The following is a 21,850-nucleotide window of genomic DNA, read 5'->3' as shown; positions in this document are numbered from 1 at the left end:
CATCCATCTGCCAGAGAAGAAGCTGTTACAGGGAGCTCACTTCCTCCTCCCTGCCAGAAAGAATGCTCTGCTCAACTGCTTGAAGCCCTGGGACTGCAGAAGTAAATGGAAAGAACATTCTGGCCCCATCAACCAGCCAAATAGCTATCATTTCAAGCAAGACCATCACAAAGGGAAGATCAACCTTGCCTGAAGTGCATTTGAGTAGTCTCTTATTGCTCATCACCTTGTATTAGCTGTGAAAAACTGACTTCCCTCCTCTTCCTTTCCCTCCACTCCCCTTTCCTTGTCTTGTCTTTTTAGCTTGTAAGCCTGACGGTAGAGCCTGTCTCTCTTTTTGATTTATGTGAGCTGTTTTGGGAGACAATACTCTGAAAAGCAGGATAAAAATACAGTATCTATACATTTCTATGCCACCCAATAGCCAAAGCTCTTATTTATAAATTAAATAATAAATAATGAAAGTACGTGAGCTCCAGTACTTGGTGTGTTTAAAATGTGAAAGGATTTCCACACTGATCAGCTACTTTATTAACAAAATGTCTTTTGAAAATTTTGCTTAAAAATCTCAATTTACCTGTTAGCATGGATAATACTAATTCCTACAAGTTTTAGGAAAGGAATACTTATTTTGGGCCCCTTGTTTTAAGCAAGTTGATCTGTGGCCTTGCCAGAGAAAGGGAACAAAGATGCCAGCAGGCATTTAGTAACAAGCACTTATTCCAGTCATTCCCCATAAAGAGGATGGTTTGGGGGATGGGACAGATGGAGATGGACAGCCAGAAGTCACCTACATGAAATGGCCATGTGTGCCTTGATTTCACAAAGCAATCCCTGCCCCCTTCTGTTCAAAGCTACACTCCAAGGTCTAATGTGTGTGGGAGATTGATTCACTATCAAGTGTGAACTGTGGAAGCTGAACAAACTCTTTCAGGTAACATTTAAAATAGTATTTAAATGACTTCATTGGATGTGCTTTGCAGTTGTAACCCATCATCAGCTGTTGCACAGGGATAAGCAACATCTTGAGAGCAGCATTTCTTCAAAGGGGCAGAATCTGTATTTGGCCAGAGATTACAACGGGGACAAAGCAATTGAATCCAGGACATACATGACTTATTTCTTGCCTACTTCTTTCGGGTCCCTTACTTTATCCCCATCTGTGTGCACACGTGTATGTGTATACACACACACACACCACCTTTTCTCTGACCTTCAAACAATATTTCTGATATGCAGGTGGGTCTACACTGTAGGATGAACAGTCCACTGTGTGCCCCATGGGTGACTGTGTGCACTTGCCTTGCCTAGGGAACAATCTGTCATTCAAAAAACTGTTTTCCAAGGCAAGCTGCTGTGGGATGGGTCAAAGACCCTGGGACTCCACATGCCAGCCTTGCCAAAGTCAAGATGTTAAGCGCTGTATTCAGGTGACACTCAAGAGGAAGGGTCACACCTTAGTAACAGAGCATCTACTTTGCATGCAAAAGGTCCCAGGTTCAATCTCTGGCATGTTCAAGGTAGGGTTGAGAAAGATGCCTGTCCTGGAGAGCCTCTGCCAGGCAGTGTAAACAATACTGAGCTACAATGACCAATGGTCTGAGTTGGTATAAGGCAGCTTTTAATGTTTCAGGAGAGCCTCTCCGTTGGAAACTGCAGTGGACAGGTGACTATAACCAGTAAATTAGATTTCAGCTGCCTGATATCAGGAAGAGTGTGCGCCCCATGTACTTCTTCAAACCGCCCCTCCCACCTTTCCATGTGCACCATCGTTCAAGCACTGATGCGTACTCATTCCCTTCTTGAAGAAGTATCTACTCCAGGGGTTGGAGGGTGCTGTCATCCATTCGAGCAAGTGCTGGGCAAGAAGAAACCTGTGGAGTTATGTGGCCTTTGCCTAGAAACTACATAGCAATTACCAGCGAGTAGGGTTAGCGCTAGTATAATAGTAGCAAGGAAGCCCAAATTCAGTTATTTTTGGCTATATGAAGAACTCTTCTTTTCAATCAAATTAAGACTGCTATGGCTTGAGCTTCACATGGTGGACAGAGGCTGATTTATATCTTGTTTCCATTTTCTCCTGGAGACTCTTTTCTGGACAGCATTAGCTTTGTCCAAACTAGTTAGTGAAACTTATTTATAGTCTTAACATAAATAGCAGACAGACATGAGATATGTTTTTTCCAGAAACAGCAATTCCTCAGTAATTCATAGACATTTTTGACATGGTCATACTGCCTGCAGGAGTCGCGATCAGCAGAAATGGTTGAATTACACACTTCCCATCCCAACAATATCAGTCTTAGGAAGTGAGATCGAAGAGGAGCAATTCTGAGGTGATAGATAGTAAACTATCAGGTATGATTCAGCTGACCTTAAATACATGCAACTCTAAATAACTGGCAGTTTTATTTTAGCACATCCCATTACTCAAGGACAGCTTCAGACCCCCCAAACCAGCTTATTCTCCATGTGCTACAAAATTACATCATCATCTTGGCTTCTCTAACACTACACCTTAAAAGAGTCCTTATGGACCATGGGTTTACCAAGCCACAAGGCACTGAAGACTATCCTGTGACACTTATAATGTAATACACTGAAGAAACTTGGAGTTTTTCCAGGTTCCTAGTAATTCAGCCTAGGAAACACTAGATACACATGTTGCATATGTATCAATTAAAACTTGCTCTTCTGTATATGAGAAATTGCATCTATTTATATTTTGTAGAGAAAGTGTGATGAATATGAGGTTATTGTGAACTGATAACTATACCTGAGAACAAAGATCTGTTGGTGGTAGTAGAAAATGTCAACCAGTTACACTATATATAATTAAATGGGAGAAACGTTTACAGATATAATCAGATGTATGATCATATAACTGAAGTGTCCCGAGACTGCAAAACCAGTTTCTAACGTCAATCCTGCAGGGACTGAATATCCTTTGCCTACAAACATTGTAGGTTTATCACACAACATCCAATTCCAAAATCAGCATCAAAGCTTGGAACGTGAGTTGCTTAAACTGTAAGCAAGACACAACTAAAATCACAAGTCACAGGGAAAAAAAGGAATTACAGCCATGCACAGAACATGACCTTCTATTTCAATATTGCTTTACTACACCAACACCATCTCCCCCCTCCAATTTAAGGCACCACTATGTTAAGGATATTTTTTAACTTGACCGCAAGCCACTGCATGTCAATACATGTATATGACATTCAGTCTTCACTCAAACATGTTCCTAACCACACCCCTTTCTGTATCAAGCATACACCTACATATGTGCTATTGCAATATAGCAAGTGTACCCTTTTATACCCATCACTTTACCCGGTTTACAAAATGAAAAAAATAGTGACACATCTTTCAATTCAGTATCTCTATATTTCAATTTTAAACCACTCAAAACCGGCTACAAACAAATTCATAGGATTATAAACAATGAGTGCACAGAAACTAAGTAAACTTGCAACAGCGTCTGGGCAAAACAGTTAGGAAGTTCTTCCATACAGATGCTTCCTCATAAAAGATCAGTAGAAAAGAAAAACTATTATTTTCCATTTTCTAAAGAAAACAGGTCCTGGATGAGAAAAAACAGTGAAAGACCACTGCGATTAGAAAGGGGCACGCCGCTGCTAGACTAAACAGAAAATAGGGAATATGCAGTAAAGATGGATTAGGTAAAGAAAGATTAGAAAAGGCGGCTAAAGGTGCAATTCTAGGCCTGTTTAGACAGAAGAAAGTCCTACAACTCCCAGGATTCCCCAGCCAGCATGGCTGGCTGGGGAATGCTGGGAGTTGTATTACTTTTTTCTGTCTAGGTTTGCACCATAAACCGATTTCTACCCAAATCCTAAACACAGGGACTTGGAAGAACGTCTAAATGTTATCAATGAAGTTTGCTTACAATTTCAACTTTTAGCATTCAGATTCAATTTTTTCCTATTCATTGCAGCCTCATGAAGTGCAATCCTATACATATTTAGTCACAACCAAGCCTCAATGAGTTTAATAGGACTTACTCTCAGGTAACTGTTTATAGGATTGCAGCCTCAGAGTGGAATATGTGACATTTCATAGTATGTAGAATTCTGGGGGTTGAAAAGGTGGGGAAGGAGAGAGAAAGAAAGACTGCTACAGTGACCCAATCTTTTCTCAGTCCTATTTAAGTGTGATTTAATATTAAGCAAGGAAAGAGGCTCTCTTTATATTACATTTCAAGTGTTACTATATTTTAAACTAGATTTTCTCAAGTCAATTTCTATTAAAGGTCTTGCTCCAGGCATAGCCTTTTGCAGATTTGTATCTGTACGTTATTGGGAAAACTGGCGAGAAGCACTCAACATATGACCTCAGTGGAGAGTTTCTACCCAACCATGTTACTATACCACTATCAAAACATATGACAAGTTACAAGATTACAGTTTACATCAATCTACAAATCAGACATTTAACATGCTAACAATATTAAATGGACAGTCAATGTGAAGTTCAGGTTAATTCTGGTTAACTTTGTACGAATGACTAAGCAGTGTAGCACAGTCCTAAACATGTCTACTCAGAAGTAAGTCCAGTTGTGTTTACTGTATCTTAGCTGGGCACAGGATTGCAGCCTAAATAATTTAAAGGATGCACAAGGATAGCAAAGCACAACTGAAGGAGCACAGCATCTTTTTTGAAAACTCAGATCCCCAGTTTTATGCAAAATATTGACTTCATATTGTCATCTAGTTACAAATGAAGCAAGATACAAATACGCAAATTATACAGCAACATTTAGCAGTCATACTGCATCTTCAGATTACTTTACATCCCTTATCTCAGTAATCCCTACTACAAGCCTTATTATAAAGTAGATCAGCATTTATATCGCCTCCTTAATGATTAAGCATTAGAAGCAAAAGTGCACAAAGAACTGGGAATATGTTCACACAAATTATGAGCTTGGTAAATGTTACGATAGCAAACGTATCAAATTTAAACAAATAATTAATCAAACTACTCAGAAATAAAGCAACCTGATTGTTTCCAATTAGCATACACTTCATTCTTTGCTCAGGGTAAGCGTTTTAAAGACATACTTCACTGTTCTGAAATACAAAGACACATTTACCTGGAAGTAAGTTTCACTGAATACAGTGGGACTTGCTTCCAAACATGCATCGGTCGGGACTTAAGAGCCATAAGACACCAACACCAGCCCAGTAACATGCCAGATAGTTAGAACCAAGCACCCATTCCCTGTGAATGAACAACACCGAGGTGTCCCCTCCGAACTCGCTGAAAACCAAGCCTTCACGAAGAGCTGTCCGCCACAAGTTCCCAAACTGGGAGCTTAACCAGCAGCAACGACACCGTGTTCATGTAACGAACGCTAATTCGTTGTCACGGGCCTCTTTGGACCTCATTTTTCTGTCACGGCAACCCAAAAGGACGAGGCGACAAGGGTTAAAACAAAGGGGAAAGGCCGCGACAGCTTTGCCAGTGGCCTCAGCATCCGCAGACAGTTCCCTGCTCCTTCCCTGACAGGAACACCAAGCCCTGCCCTCACAGCCGGGCGGGCAGACACCCACCCACCCTGCTCCAGCGGGGCAACTGCGCGACCACCGAGCTGGGGGCGGGGGAGAGCCGGCGGGCAAAGAGCCCCCTTCTCCCTCTCCCAGCGCAACAACAGCCCCCCGACCCGGCAGCGACGTGAGGCGCAGTCAGCCGAGAGGAAAATTAAGGTCATGGTCAGGCTCAGCTCCACGGTTTGCAGCCCTCCCCGAATAAGACGACGGCGGCAAACCCGGGAGAGATTCACCAGGGGAAAACTGCCGTCAGAGAGCGCAGCTCCCTCCCTCCGCCCCCGGGCAAGGGAGGACGGGCGAGCTTCCCTCCAGCGCTCTTGCCCGCTCTTCAGGGCGGCGGGGGTGGGGAAGGATTCGTGGACGTGAAGGCAAGACCCCCCCCCCGCCACCACTCCCGTGGGCTCGTCCCTCGGCTCCCCCCCCGGCAGTTGGTCCGTCCCCGCTCCGCAGCAGCGGGGGAGCCGCCGGCGTTCCGCCCCCGGAAGATCCCCTCGCAGGTCTCCTCTCGGCCGCCTCCCTCCTGCCTTCTCCCCCCACCCCCCAGATGTCAGCCTAAAGGGGGCGGGGCCAGCCGCTCACCTGGCAGAAGCGGTAGCAGTAATACTGGCTGCTCAGGGCGGGAGACAAGCCGGCGGGAAGGCGCGGCCCCGCAATGGCCTCGAGTTCCTCGCCGAGCCTCTCCGACTCCTGATCGCTCTCGTCTTCCGCCATGCTGCTCCGGCCGCCCTGCGCGTACCGAGCTCCAGCTCTCTCCCCCGCCCTGATCGGCCGGATGGCCCGCCCCTCCGGCCGCGTCCCTCACTTCCGGCACCACCCCCACGACGCGTTGCTACTGGCGAGCTCGAATGCCCGTCGACCGCCTGTCCCCCAACCTCTGACCCTCCCAGCGCCTTCATTTCAGCACAGCTCCGGTTCTTTGGCCTCCGATTGGAGAATGCGTGTCCCCATTCGTCGCTGAACTTTCAGAGCCACTTTTTCATTGGTGAGAAGTCGGATCGATCAAAATCACTAAGCCCCACCTCTCCCCTCAGCGATTGGGCCCACATTTCATCCTTCAAAGTAAACATCTCCGCCCTCTCCTTGCGAGTGGGCCGCGGCATCCAGACGACTTCCGTCCCTTCCCTTCAGCGACTGGTGGAAACCCTTGTCACTCTCCTCACTGTCAGCCACAGACAACGGCGTTCGCTTTTCGTCCTCTCGCACAGGCCTTCTCGCTCTTACCAACGCCTTGATTGGCGGTGGTGTTGCTAGGGCCGACGTCCCGCCCTCCTTGACTAGCCGGAGGGCGGAAACAACTCCGTTCAGCCACCCCCCGCCGCCCCCCGGTCCGTCTGTCTGGCAGGCGGCTCCGCCGAGTCTGCTCCGCGCCTTCGCGGCGGCTGGAGGCTGAGCGCGGAGTTGGGTCGGAGCTGCGTCCTGGCCGTCGCGGGGACAGAGCGCTGCGTCGTCCGGAGCCGTAAGGATGGGGCGAGGGGCGAGGTTTCGTCGGGAGCGCCTCTACCGCTGCCTGCCCTCCTCTGCCTCCCCACCCTTGGGTGGCGACGGAAAGGAGAGGGGCGGAAGAATGACACTAGGTGGTGTGGAAGGAGGCTGAGGGGAGAGGGGCTAAGATGGGGAGGCGGCGTTAGATGAAGGCAGGGGAGGGGACGCGGAGGGGAGTCTGGTGGAGCGGGAGAAAGAGCGCCCGAGACCCGGGAGGCAGAGTTAAAGGAGGGCCCGGGGGGAGGCGAGTTGGGGACACGCTCCGGAGCTCATTGGTAAGATGTGTTTAGCATTTATTTATTCTGAAGTGTTTTCATCCCGCTCCTCAGCCAAAAGAAAAAACCTCCCGGAGCGGCTTAGCAGAGCAAGAGTCTCTGCCCGTAGGCGCACAATCTAAGAAGACAGGACACGCGAGGAAAGAGGGGCGAGGAGGGAAGAGGGGGGCAACAGATTAATTCTTTTAGCGGAGCTGGTGGAGTGGCCCTCTTTCCCTTCTCGTACCCCTCAGCACAGCCTGCTTTAGTGGCTGGTGGTGGTGACAGTTGAGGAGGAGGAGCCTTCATGGGGTGGTCTGCGGCAGGGTTGGTGGAACGGCCCCGCTTCCCCCTCTCATCTTCCTCAGAGCAGCCTGTGTAGCGGCATATAGAGCGTAAATGTAATGTCTGGTGAAGAAAACTTGCAGTGAAAATAATGAGGATTTCCCAGTCACAGAGAAATATAAATCTCCTTAAGAATTTCCCAAGAAATTGTTATTGGCGGAGAGGGAGAGCGAGTTTGGCATTTGCTTACTAAAACTTGTTTTCTTAAAAAATGAAAGATGCACATTTTCTTGAAGTGTATAGTATGAAGAGTCTGTTGGCAGATATGACTTGCAGAACGTTCGGATGAGGTGCTAACCTGCAGCATTGTTTAGAGAGCAATCCCGTGGTCCCTGGGAGAACGGTCCAGGACCATAGGATGGCTCGTAAAACCTCTTCAAGGTTGGAGACAGTGCTCTGACTTCAGAAGGTAGGTCAGAGATACGACCCTGGACCCCTCATAGTGCAGAAAGACCTGTGCCAGCTCTCCAAGGTTGGAAACTATCTCAGAGACGGGGAAAGGGGGGGCATTCAAGGGAGAGGAGAAGGGACCAGAGAGGCCAGGATACGAGTTACCTTGAGTCTTTTCCAGCCTCCCCCTCTGAAGCGTGCTCTCTAGATGGGCTAAAAAGCCCATCTAGCAAAATCTGCAGGGCGGGAGGATGGAGAGGCAAAGATCACTTCAGCCGCTCCTTCCACCTTGCATTGGATGATCAGATGCCTCCATGTTCAGGGGCTTCCATTCACTGAGGGAGCAATTGATAAGATTGCACCCTTAATGTTTAATAGTGCAGCCCTATGCAAGTGGGTCCTGTTCAGTGTAGCTTACTCCTAGCTAAGAATGCACAGGATTGTAGACTCATTGAACAGAGTGGAACTTACTTTTGAGTAAACATGCCTAGGCTTGGGCTCTATGGCTGCAGCTTGATATACACGTACCTGGGTATAAGCTACACTGAACTCAGTGGGACTTACTTCTGAGTAAAAATGTAGATGGTTGTACTGGAAATATCCCATTCTTCCAAGAGTTTGTGGTACTATTTTATTCTCACAGCATCACTCTGAGGTAGGTTAGTGTGGAATATAAGTGATTTGCCAAAGCTGCCCTTTATTATATTGATTCCCATATAGCATTGCCTTATTCTGTTTTAAACATAAAGATTTTATATTTATGTTTTACTATGTTGCTGCATTTTGTGGTTTCAAGTTTTGTTTTGTGAACCAACTAGAGCCAACTATTTTGGCTGTTGGGTGGTATAGAAATGTAATAAATATATACATGGAGACCTAAATACTACCATGGTTCTAGGCTTTCTACTTGGTACATAGGTAAGCCATCATTTCACCCAGATTTTGCATTTTTGTTTTCAAAAGCTTATAATTCTCATAATTTTAGGAAAATGTGTGAATTGTGTTGTACTTAGTAAAAAACAAAAATTATTTATTTCATTCACCCTTTCACTGTCTTGGCGAGTAAAAGCAAAGCTTGGCCTATAGGGAAAAAGTTGAATCTACACAGCTCTTTGTGGTTTTTACCCAGTGACTACAAAAATACACTTCCTTGTTGCAGCTCATATCTGTGCCCACAGACCGCAATGTAAAAAGCACAGATCCAGCATCTTGTAGCACTCCATGACACAGAAAATATAAAGCCAAGGCATGGATCATCAGAGGACCTCACAGTTTTTATAGGAAGATACCCCAAATCCACTGTCCTGTCACAATTCACATCTGTACCCACAGACTGCAGCATAAAAAGATTCTGTCCCACGTTTACCGTATTACTGTGGTGCAAAAGTTTTGAGCTGAGATGCAAGGTTCAGTTGCAGAATATACAGGTGAGCTTTAGACCGCAGACAGACTGATCTGCCCTCACTGTTGGGTAACTACACTCTCCTCCAAATACCTGGGAACTAGGACAGGGCTTCCAAATTAGAAAGTATGGTTGTCAGGCTGGTATGAAGAGGATCCACTTTACCAATATAGACCCTAATCAGGAAAGAATATGCCTTGGCAAAGAGTGAGGACAAGGACATTCTGTGACTTTTGCTTTGGATCGAGGGGCGGGTATCATGCTCTGGGCACGCAGGACAAAAATGACTAGACTACTGTTCCTCACTAGATAACATATTATGAAATCCTATGCATATTTAGATAGAAAAAAACATCCCACAGCTCCCAGAATTCACCAGCCAGCATGCTGGGAGTTGTAGAACGTTTTTCTATCGAAATATGCATAGGATTGTGCTCTTATTCCATTTCCTGCTTTGGGGGGTGAGGGGGAGGGCACCATTCTCTCATATCTATCCATGCCCATCTGGCTGATTATTTTAAGGATGTGAGTTATCTACCCAAAATCATACCCTTTGGATTAATTCATCCAGTGTAATTATCCAGTGTGGTATTAAAAGAGATTCAGATTCCCACTTTGCCCATAAGCACACTGTGAAAGAGGTGAAACAATCCTCTGCAGCCACTGATCATGAAAGCATAGTTCAGGTGCATTGAGGAACAGTTAATTTGTATTATGTGATCTTGAGTAGCTGTGCTAAGAGAATGCACAAGCAACTGATGTGGTGGTCTGCTGTGCGCTGCTTCTGTGCTCTTCTGGAAATGAGAGGAAAGTTCAGAGAGTTCATGTGCAGCTTGAGAGGGGTCTGCTGTTTAGGGTGTTCCCTCTGACCCAAGTACTGTCCTCCCTCTGTGTCAGTTTCTTTAAAGTATGTATTGATAGTTTCAATGGGGAAATTGTTAATCTACTGTTGTAACAGCGATGCTCCTGTTCAGGTACGGGAGCGGTGGACCTCACCCTTTCCCTTGCTCTATCCTGATGACTTCACATATCAAATGAATGCTCTACATTGATGACTGATCGTGTGGCTGCAGATTACGCATGATTCTTCCAGGAGGGAATGTGTGTATTGGTACCTACACAATTCCGCATTAATGTGGAGCATCATAAGTGAGATAATCTGTATTGGGGCAATGCCAACTAGGACCTGGACTTGGGACAATGTGGTGGAGGTCCGAGTGCATCCCCAGATGTTGGTTTAGAGGTGACAAGACAAATGCCTAGTAACTTAGGATTTGCTGAAGAAGGCATGTTGCTGACATCTCCCTGATAGATGTATACAGGGATGAAGGTGGTGCCAATAAACAGGTTGTACTCTTATAGATACAAGGGAGTTAAATACCAGGAATAATGGAGTGGAGTGTTTTCAAAATGCAAGTTCTTGGATCAAGTTGTGGATAGATGTTCTTCAAGTAGATTCCATTATCCTTTTATGATTCACCAATCTGGCAAGGTAGATCATGCATAAGAAGGATGGTACCCATGATCATCTGGCTAATACAACAGTGCAGTGATGAATATGAGACAGGTATAGAAATGTTTGAAAAGTTTAAAACAGAGAAGGATCTAAAAATGCTACAAGTTTGTTAGTGGAGTGTGTGGGGAGGAGGTCTGAAATACCTCTTGAATCTCTATTTACCTTTCTTGGTGTTGTTTGGCTCCTTTTATATACAAATTAAGCTGCCCAGGTTGTGAACCTGAGATAAAGAAAACTTGTCCCTTCTGCTACCTGTATGACAATAGCTTGAGATGTGCTTTAGGATAAAATCCTATGCATGTTTAGATAGAAAAAAGTGTCCTACAACTCCCAGCATTCCTCAGCCACCATTTCCCATGCCTGGCTGAAGAATGCTGGGAGTTATAGAGCTTTTTTCTGTCTAAACATGCATAAGATTGTGTCCTAAAGCACCTTTAGGGCACAATCCTATCAAGATAGGCGGCTGCCACCGAACTTGGAGGTGACCACCTATCCTAAGCAAGGCAGGAGAGGCATGGGGGGGGATTGTTCCCTCCACACCTCTCCTGCCCTGCCATTTTCCGCTAGACAGCCGTTTTCGGCTGTCTAGCCACAGGGGGCTGACCAGGAGAGGAGGCTGCGTGTACGACACATAGGATGTACATGCAGCTCTGCTCTCCCCACCCTGGAACGCCCCCAGCTTCGCCCCTTTTCAGTCGCTCCACACTCCTCTTCTGAGTGCAGAGGACTGGGCTTCTCTGCACTGCCTCCAAGGCAGTGCGGACGTGGGGGGAGGTCGGTTTTCCGGGAACCGACCTCGGAGTGTGGGCTCTGAGGTCGGTTCCTGGAAAAGAGCATATCCTATGGCCCTCTAGACAGTGTCTAGTGGCCATAGGATTGCTCCCTTAGTGCCTTAAAGAGTGTATTAAAGTAGATGGTTAGGTGCAATCCTTCCCACCCCCTGCTGTGACAATTTTTAATGGTAAGTTAAATACATTTTTATTTATACAAACATTTGGCTCCTGACTTGTTGGTTTTGGTGTTTTTAGATTAGATTTTTATTGTTGTGTATTAAATTTTAATTGTGTTAAATTTAGTTGTGTTTTAATGTGAAAGAATGGTTTTATGGTTGTTTTATTGGTATTGGTTTTATACATATTGTAATCTGCTCCGTGCTGCTTCTGGAGGAAGGGCTGGCTATAAGAATGTTAAATAAATAAATCTAATTATATTTTGGAGAGATTTCGTAATCCTAGGCAGAGTACTCAGAAGCAGAGTACTTCAGTAGTGCTGTTGACAGGCCAGAGGTCAGAGCGGGTAATCATCTTCAACCTAGCTTTCTTTTCCTTATAATATAATGACTGCCAAAAATCCCACTTGCTACTCATGTGTAACAAGTAGGATTTGTACAACTGCTAATGCTGGACTCAGAATAGGCCACTGCGGGTCACACTTTACCGTTCAAAAAAGCATAGACTTCCTTTGCCCCCTTTAGCTCGGGTTTTTAAAAATTTGTTTATCACGCTTTACAGCGAGCAATATCATTTCATCCATTCTCCCAATACTGCTTCATTAGCTCAATAAAATGCTTAGCGTTTTATTGTAGCATTTTTGATACTACAATTTTACTTCTAAATCATGATTTGGAAGCTTTCAAAATCAAATCAGGATTATTATTTTTGCTTTTTTGCTTTTGTGGGGTTAAGAGAGGGTCACAATTAGGAAACTACTCAAAGGTAACTTACGCTACTTATGGGTTGGTGTTGGAAGAACATTTTGTGGTGTGCATTGTTTGCTAAATCAATACTGACTGTGATAACATAAATCCAAGCCTGCAGTTGCATAATAGATCATAATTTGTATCTTGCAATAAACTTCTAGTGATTATTCAATGCTGGAGAAGTGTGTTTCTGCCTAGGAGAAGTACTGGTTTTCCAAAACAAACAGAAAGCAGGTTGGGTTCTCAGAGCCATCTAAAGCGCCTCCTAAGGGAGCAATCCTATCTAGATCGGCAGCCGCCTCTGAACTCAAGAGGCAACCACCTATCCAAAGCAGGGCAGGAGAAGCATGGAGCGGATCATTCCTTCCGTGCTTCTCCTGCCCTGCTTTTTCGGCTAGACAGCCAATTGCAGCTGTCTAGCCACGGGAGCATGGAGCGAGGAAGGAGGCTGCTGTATGACACATAGGATGTTGTACAGGCAGTTACGCGCTCCCTGTCCCAGAAACCCCCAGCCATATCCCTTTCCAGCCACTCCATGCCCCTTTTGCGAGCGCGGAGGACGGGGCTGTTCCTCGCTGCCTCAGAAGCAGCGTGGAAGCGTGGGGAGGTCGGTTCTCTAGGAACCGACCTCAGAGCGTGGGCTCCGAGGTCGGTTTCCAGAAAACAACATATCCTATGGCCATCTAGCTGCTGTCTAGCAGCTGTAGGATTACTCCCTAATATATGTTGCTGTAAAGCTGATTTTTGGTCCAGCTGAAACAAAGACATCCCTCTTATTACTTTTCTGAATGTAATGCTGCAGTAGAACTTTTGATGTTTTGTCACTGTTCACAATAACTACGCTTTTCCTCAGAAGATTTATCAATGTGAAGCATTCCCACATTTTCCTTTCCTTGAGGGTCAAATTAGGTGAGATGGCAGCAGATGAGCTATGTGTTTAAACCCAATCTGTTCCAATCATAGATAGGGAGGGGAGGGGAGGGGAGGGAGGGAATGTATGGGCAGAGACTGTAGAAACACACACACACACACACATCTCATGATTTATTTATCTGCAGCCTGTTGCCTGTGTTCCTCCTCCACCTCCAATCAGTCCCGATACTGGAGGAACTGAGAGAAAAGTTCCTGGGTGAATGGACTCCAGAAAAATAAAGAGAGGGAAAGCATTAGTTTGGACTTCTGTCCATAAGCCTCTTCTGCTGTTTCAACTTTGGTTTTATTCTGTGGACTTCTAAATTTGTTTTAACCCTGGTATTTGTGAACCACCCAGAGAGCTTTGTATACTGTTAGGCAGTATAGAAATACAGTAAATAAATAAATACATACATACATACATACATACCACCCCCATCCTGCTTTCTACATGCTTGGAGCAGTTCCGGTTTAAAAGCACAGGTCTGCTATCACATCCAATAAAGCCCTATGTGTTCTGAAATGTCAGAAAGTGTACTGCTGTTGAAGTAAAATGCTTTGTCAGTTCAAATGTTTAAAAGTGCAGTGAGATGCCCTTGAATTCTCAACTGCAAATAGAAACAGGAGCTAAGGTTCAGAGTTAAAATTCTCTGGAAGCCTTGCCATAGCAAACCTGAGCCAGGGGTGTGGAAGTGGGGTACCCGACATAGCAGTGGCAACCACATGGAAGTAGTATATTTTGCTCGAAGGACTGCAGTTAGTGTTCATAACTGTAGATACAGATAATTAAATATTTTTTGTTAAGTCGTATCCAACTCTTCGTGACCCCATGGACCATAGCACGCCAAGCCTTCCTGTCCTCCTCTCTCTCCCAGAGTGTGCTCAAGTTCATATTCATTGCCTCGGTGATGCTATCTAGCCATCTCATCCTCTGCTGTCCCCTTCTCCTTTTGCCTTCAATCTTTCCCAGCATCAGCGTCTTTTCCAGGGAGTTTTCTCTTCGCATTAGGTGGCCAAAATATTTGAGCTTCAGCTTCGGTATCTGTCCTTCCAATGAGCACTCAGGATTGATTTCCTTTAGGATGGACTGATTTGACCTCCTTGCAGTCCAGGGCACTCGTAAGAGTCTTCTCCAGCACCACAGTTCGAAAGCATCAATTCTTCGGCGCTCAGCCTTCCTTATAGTCCAGCTCCCACAGCCATACATTACTACTGGGAAAACCATAGCTTCAATTATATGGACCTTTGTTGGCAAGGTGATGTCTCTGCTTCTTACTATGCTGTCTAGGTTTGCCATAGCTTTCCTCCCAAGGAGCAGGTGTCTTTTAATTTCATGGCTACAGTCACCGTTTGCGGTGATCTTGGAGCCCAAGAAAGTAAAATCTGTCACTGCTTCCATTTCTTCCCCTTCTATATGCTAGGAAGTGATGGGGCCAGATGCCATGATCTTCATTTTTTTTAATGTTGAGTTTCAAATCAGCTTTTGCACTCTCCACTTTCACCCTCAACAAGAGGCTCTTTAGAGCCTCTTCGCTTTCTGCCATTAGGGTGGTATCGTCTGTGTATCTGAGGTTGTTGATAATTCTCCCGGCAATCTTAATTCCGACCTGTGATTCATCCAACCTGGTGTTTCTCATGATATACTCTGCATATAAGTTAAATAAGCAGGGCGACAATATACAGCCTTGTCGTATTCTTTTCCCAATTTTGAGCCAATCATTTGTTCCATGTCCGGTTCTTACTGTTGCTTCTTGACCGTTGTACAGGTTTCTCAGGAGACAGGTAAGGTGGTCTGGTACTCCCATCTCTTTAAGAATTTGCCACAGTTGGTTGTGATCCACACAATCAAAGGCTTTAGCGTAGTCAATGAAGCAGAAATACACGTTTTTCTGGAATTCCCTTGCTTTCTCTATGATCCAGCGAATCATGTTACGCAAGCCCCTTCGCCACAACAAGGCAGTGATCCATGAAGGGGATAATTAAATATGCAACATTCATAATCAAGATAGTTACAAATTATTGTACACTACAGTATATTTATCAGAAATAGGTAGGGGTCAGTCAATTTAGGAAGATCTTTGGAATTGATAATGAAAGGCAGAAATCAAAATGAATTTTAAATTCATTTTTAATAACTCGCCTCTTTCTCTCTCTCGCATCATTCTGTATTTTCCATTTAGCATCATACAATTTTTTTGTACTGTCTAGAAACCAAGGCTGCAACTTAGCACACTTAAGTTAGTATCAGTGCAACTTAAGCATATTATTGATGTGCTAGTTCTCCTAGCCTGTTAACCCCCACCTTAAAAACTAGATTTTGACAAGAGCCCATGGGTCATGCATCAGTGTCTAGGGGGCCATGTGCGGATCACATATGGCTCCCTTTATTCTAAACAATGGGATGGATTCACAGTTGTCTGGAGTGAAGTTCTACAAACTGGATGGACCTACAGATGGAAGAAAGAAGGCCATTATTCCCCCTCCCCCCGTAACTCCTTGCTCCCCGCAAAATCTGCTCTGGAGGCCCTCCAGAACAGTAAGTGCAGGGAGAAGGAGGAATCTACCATATGGTTCCCAAACCGCTGCTCCGCCCCCTTCCAGGAGGCTCTGCTTGATTTTGGTCCTCTCTAACCAATAGAAAAAACCTCTCTGTATCCACTCTAATATCTTTAAAAACAACCTACCTTATTTTGCTGTTGTTTCAAATGCCATAGTGTGGTATGCCAACTTGTGTGGAATGCCCCATTTTTGCCTGCAGAGCTAATTAGCATATTTTGTTGTGTTCCATGTTAGGAAAATCATTTTTCTGTGTATTATCAGAACTTTTGGTGTAGGAATGTTCCGGAATTTGTAGTTGAGCATTCTAGTATTCATGTATTCTTAGTGGTGTATTGAAGAATTTGCTTTGCAATTAACACAGCACTGAAAACTTAGGTAACTTATTCAACTATATATTTGAGACTGTACAGGGGGAAATGTAATACATCTCTCTTGCTTCCTTTTTAAAGAAGACGGCAATGGAGCGATTTGACGTGAAGCCACCTCCCTCCCGGAGCCGTTCCAAAACCGCTTTGTATGTGACTCCTCAGGATCGTGTAACTGAGTTTGGCAGCGAACTGTATGAAGATGGGGGAAAACTGTATTGCAGTTTTTGTAATGTGGTTCTGAATCATGTTCGCAAGTCTGCAATCAATGACCATCTCAAATCCAAAACTCACACCAAGCGCAAGGGGGAGTTTGAAGAGCAAAGCGTCAGGAAGAAGCCACGGACTCTGACTGCCTCTCTGCAGTGCAACAGTGCAGCCCAGACAGAGAAGCCCGGTGTCATCCAGGACTTTGTAAAAATGTTTCTGGAAGCTAGCATTCCCCTTGAGAAGGCTGACCATCCAGCTGTGCGTGCTTTTCTCTCTCGCCATGTGAAGAATGGGAACTCCATACCCAAGGCAGACCAGCTAAGGAAAGCTTACTTGCCTGATGGGTTTACCCATCAGCTTATCAAATCTGAAGACCACTGAGAAGGAGGCCACTTGGTTCTAGGTGTGGAGTATTACAATTGCATAGCAGTGATGTGGTTTATTTTTATATTCATGCACATGCAATGTTATGTAATGGTTTTTGTATTGTAAAATGACAATCTATTGCAGAATGCAATGAAGTACAACAAACAGTGGCTGACTCTAGTATTATAAGAGTTTGGATCTAAAAAGTTGTTGAACTCCTGGGGGCGGGGAGATGGCAGGAAGGTGCCATATTGCTGAATTGCTAAATATTGCCCAGTGCTAAATGAATAGTTTAGAAAACTTCCTCTAATACCCTCTCCTCCTCCCACATTACCTGATACTTGCAAATGAACAAACTAGATATGGTCAGACTCAAGGGTCTAATTTCTGGCTTTAATCCTAAATATGTATGCATATATGTCCTATTTATTGGGCCTGAATCCTCAGCATAAATTTATCTCCAGTATACTTAAGGATGCCAAGATAATCCTGCAGGTTTGATTTCCAATACAGTTGTTGTAGTTCTGCTGGTGCAGACAATTATCCTGAACCCACTCTCTGCCTGATTCTGTGTAATTTATTTTCTGTTGGATAATTTTCTTTTTATTGCTGTCTGGATACACAAACCCTTGCATGGCTCGTGGGGAGTTCAAGAATGCAGATGCACATCCCAATGTAAGCAAAGTGTAGCATCTGCATTTGGATGCTCATTCCAGTCAGCATCACATTCACACCTACAGTTCCTGAAAGCAAGAATATTTGAGACACTCCATCAAGGAAAAGGTTTCACATATCCCTAATAATATTGTAGTTCATCAGAGGAAAGTTGCAGGACTCTGAAAGTAAAGTTATATAGTCATCTGCCTACAGATGGCATTGCTTTGAAATAATGTTTCTATGGGGAGTTTGCCGTTTCTTTTTCTCCTTAAGTTCAACTTCAAAGCTGTCTCAGGTAACTGGATTTTTTTTTCTATTTGAATATCTAATGTTTCTGAACTTTGGGCCTATGTAATATGATTTCCTGGAGTGAAACAGAGTTTCCTTTTGCTTCAATATATATTACCTATTCTTGTTTGAAATTCTTTCCAGGGAGAACAGCATTCTTGGGAATGCATAATTCCTGATTAAATATTTCTAATTAAAATATTCTTAAGGAACAATCCTATGCATGTTTTGACAGGAAAAAGAGCCCTACTATTCCCAGAATTTTGGGAGTTGGACTTTTCTCTGGCTAAATGTGTGTAGGATTGTGCCCTTAACGCATTAACTAGCAGCAACGCACGATCCTCCCAAAATTAAGCAGATTTGAGTCCCATTGATTTGAATGGTAGAATTAACCATTAGTATAAGTCTTCCCTGTTGAAATAGGCTCAATCACGCCCCAGATATTTTACTCTTTCTCAATGGAATTGCAAAGGAAGCAGGGTACTTCCTACTTCTGGCCTGTTCTTAAAATGCACGGCCCAGTCAAGTCAGAAGAAAAAGAATGTGAAACCACTATAGAAGTCTGGCCTGAGTTAGATCATGGATTTATTCCTTTCCCTACACATGTTCCTCTTTTTTTGGAGTAAAAGTGATAGAGCAGTATAAGCAGTTTAAGGCAAATGCAAGATTTTAACTTAGGCTGCCATACCCTTCAAATATTCCATTACAGTAAGGCTTGGCACTAGTGAATGCAGCCCAGGACATGGAGTCTGCTTGGCTTGCTAAAAACTGTAGCTTCCATCTTCAAAGCATTTTAGCTCTCATTTTTGTATGGAAATGTATAAGCAACATCTATTCTAGGGTTTGGATCCCGAGTTAGTCATATTTAGAGTAGACCCATACAAGTAATGACTATGTCGCATTGATTTCAGTGGGTCTCCTCTTGGTCTTAATTCTGGATCCAATCCATTGTTTCCAGTGATTGGAGGAGGAACATCTGAGTCCTCCTCCTTCCTGAAGCTGCCTTTCTTTTTCCTCATGCCACACTGCAGTTCTTGCCAAATTTTGCAAAACCTCAAATATTGCTCATAGCTTTTCATCTATAGCTTGGGGTTGTTTTTCTTTGTTTGAACATTTTTAACCCTGAGCATAATTACTTGTAGCTGGACAAAGGATCACAGCCTTAGTAATCACTTCTAGAGCAAAATATAGCTATTGGCACACAGCAAGCATATTCTGGACTTGCCACACATTAGTTTTCAACTATTAAAATGCACTACTCCAGTGCAACATTTTTTAGAAAATGTGGTGCGTGTCGCTGTATTGGGATCGCAGCAGTGGCACATCCGCTTCATAGGCAGACATGCCAATGTGAAGTTTTAAGCTTACATGAGTGCCTCTTTCTTACTTTCAAGAAAGCTCATGATAATACATTAGTTTTAGAGAAATGCCCTGCTTCCTATCTAAAGTACTATCTAAAGAGTACTAGGCTTTTTTCTTCTTTTTTTGCAGATACCTTACTTTATTTTTAAAAAGAAACATTACTCAGCAATCTGCCTTGGTAGATAGAAATGGGTAGAGCAAGTGAGTAGTTTCCTAAAAACCTGTTGTTTCATTTTTATAGTTATTTCTGTTTATCTACTAACTCTTGTGTGTTAGTTTAAATAGGTGACCATAATGCAGTCCCATCAGTACATGTGTACTTCCTGTCTTCCTCATTCATAAGCTTGTTCTGTATGATGTCTAGTAATGGAGTGGATGCCCTCTGTGCAAGGCAATGGGAAATGCATGTGCTGTATTTCATGGGGTTATTTCCTTGTACTCCTTTGCTACTTGGATTCACAGGGCAGCCTCATGTGCTAACAAGGAGAAGGCATGTGTATGACTGCACATTTTCTTTTCACACTTCTAGTTAATGTGCAGAGTGATGATTCTTGTGGTGGCCTCCCTATGCTTCTGAGACTTGCACATCTCACCAGAAAAGAGATTAGCATGTTACTATATGGCACATTACTCCATAAGTGTGAAAAGACTAAGAGCATGTGCAGCTGTGCTGCCTAGAAGAAAGGAAACTGCAAGGTGATACCATTGATTTAGGTATTGATATAAATCATGAAAAGAAGCAATGTCTGTGAACCGTACTTGATATATTTTTTAAAAAATTAATCACGATTTGGACTGTATAAAATTGAATAGTTGTTGAAAGCCAGACTTCGTTAAGCATACAGTGGATCATTTAACTTCACCCACTTTATTTTCATTGTGCATGTAACGTTAGCACTGAAATAAATACGTAGATGCTACTTAGTCAAAGTAGTAGTATTTAATGTTTTACTGATTGGTCTTGCTTAAACATAACTTGGCTTTTCAGGTACATGCGTACTTGAAAGTAAGATGTGTTGAATTATCCGAGATTTACTTCCCAAGTAAAAAAAACATAGGATCGGTCTTCACGGATGCAGTTAATTGGTAAAGATCAGAACCTTGAAAGTCATCATTATTGTCTATTCCATTGAGCACAAGACTTCGTGTTTGTGAGACAGAAATCTTTCTAAGCTTTATTAATGCTAAAGTATGTCTGTGAGAGAGAGACAGACATGCATCATGTTTGGAACTGAGAGCTTACATTTACTGCAGCAACATTAATAATCAGAATGTTAGATGTTAACATGTCATTTTTATGAACTGCTGATTTTCACCTTTATTGTGATAATGGATTGAAACAACATTTGACCCAACCAGTCCAGTTTACAACAGAAAGCAAAGCTAATTTCTTCCAGCCAGGGGATGTTCTTAAGCTACTCAAAAATTCCTAACATCCAAAGGATTTTTTTTTTAATTTAGTCTGTTGCACTTAAATTGATTTTGTGTCTCCATGAAAACTTTTTTTCTTGTGTGAAATTAGGAACACAATTATAATGTGCTAATGATTACCATTTATTTATAGAGATACACTTTGTATGGATAATCTTGCTATCCCTTTATACTGTTTCATCTTTAAATTTGCTGCTAGGATATATTTTTTGTTGGCTTATGCATGTTACATATTCATTGTGTTTGTTTTTAAAGTTCTGTGTTAACTTTACAAAATAAAGTTTTTAAAATGAGTACTGTTTGAAAAATGCAATATTAGAACTATAAAAGCTACATAGCAGATCTACTAGTAGAAAGATAGTGGTGATCACTGTCTGTTTCTTCTCTTTCTGCTAATTTGTGCAGAAATAAAATTTTGCATTTTATTTAGGAACATAGGAAGCTGCCTTATACTGAGTCCATTGGTCCATCTATCCCAGTATTGTCGACACTTTTTTATTCCCAGCATCTGATGTAGCACTTTGCTCAATAACATACCAGTCCTTTAACATAAGCCACGATGAGCACAGTCTGGGCAACATTTTGAATATGCAACTCCTGATTGGGGGGCTGCTGTGTTGTGCAAACCCAGCCACTGTGCGTTATTTGAGGGTTAAACTACCCCCGTATAACTACTGCGAGCTGTGTCAATATGATACTGGGAAGAACACTTGCATGTTTATTGAGGAATGTAGCTAGCTTAATTCTGGGTTATTGCATTTAGGGGGGAAAATAAAATTTGGGATGCATGAGGAATTCAATCTTAGCAAATTCTTATGCTAAATTACATCAGGAGAGGATCTGCTCCTTCAGTTAATGTATGGATTGGAAATTAGCCATTCATCAGATTTCACACTTCTCTGGCTGTTGTAATGAAGTTCTGGGTAGTTTTAAGTATACCAAAATATACATTTTAATATGTATTTTGAGAGAAAATATACATTTAAATACATCTTTAAATGTGTATTTTGAGAGGAATGTATTTTTAATTGCA

The 21,850-nt window shown here is 43.3% G+C and overlaps 2 protein-coding genes across 3 annotated transcripts in view; one reads left to right on the top strand and one right to left on the bottom strand.

The window, feature by feature from the left end:
* Positions 1–6,363, bottom strand: part of ZNF654 (zinc finger protein 654) — a 30,847-nt gene extending 24,484 nt beyond the window's left edge. For both annotated transcript variants that reach the window (XM_084843387.1, XM_084843386.1), the window contains exon 1: positions 6,159–6,363. In XM_084843387.1, coding sequence (XP_084699513.1) covers positions 6,159–6,290 — 132 coding nt within the window. In that variant the 5' untranslated portion in view covers positions 6,291–6,363. The remainder of the gene's footprint in view (positions 1–6,158) is intronic.
* A 414-nt stretch (positions 6,364–6,777) lies between these two features.
* Positions 6,778–21,110, top strand: CGGBP1 (CGG triplet repeat binding protein 1). The gene is made up of 2 exons (XM_084843385.1): positions 6,778–7,035; positions 16,588–21,110. The coding sequence occupies exon 2, from the start codon at positions 16,597–16,599 to the stop codon at positions 17,092–17,094; it is 498 nt and encodes a 165-aa protein (XP_084699511.1). The 5' UTR covers positions 6,778–7,035; positions 16,588–16,596; the 3' UTR covers positions 17,095–21,110.
* The last annotated feature ends 740 nt before the right edge of the window (positions 21,111–21,850 follow it).

This window comes from Heloderma suspectum, chromosome 3 (genome assembly GCF_057233095.1).
Source record: "Heloderma suspectum isolate Gila_16-S chromosome 3, 16-S_ref, whole genome shotgun sequence".
Taxonomy (NCBI): domain Eukaryota; kingdom Metazoa; phylum Chordata; class Lepidosauria; order Squamata; family Helodermatidae; genus Heloderma; species Heloderma suspectum.
Note: the sequence above shows the minus strand (reverse complement) of the source record. Positions and strands in the feature narration are given on the sequence as shown.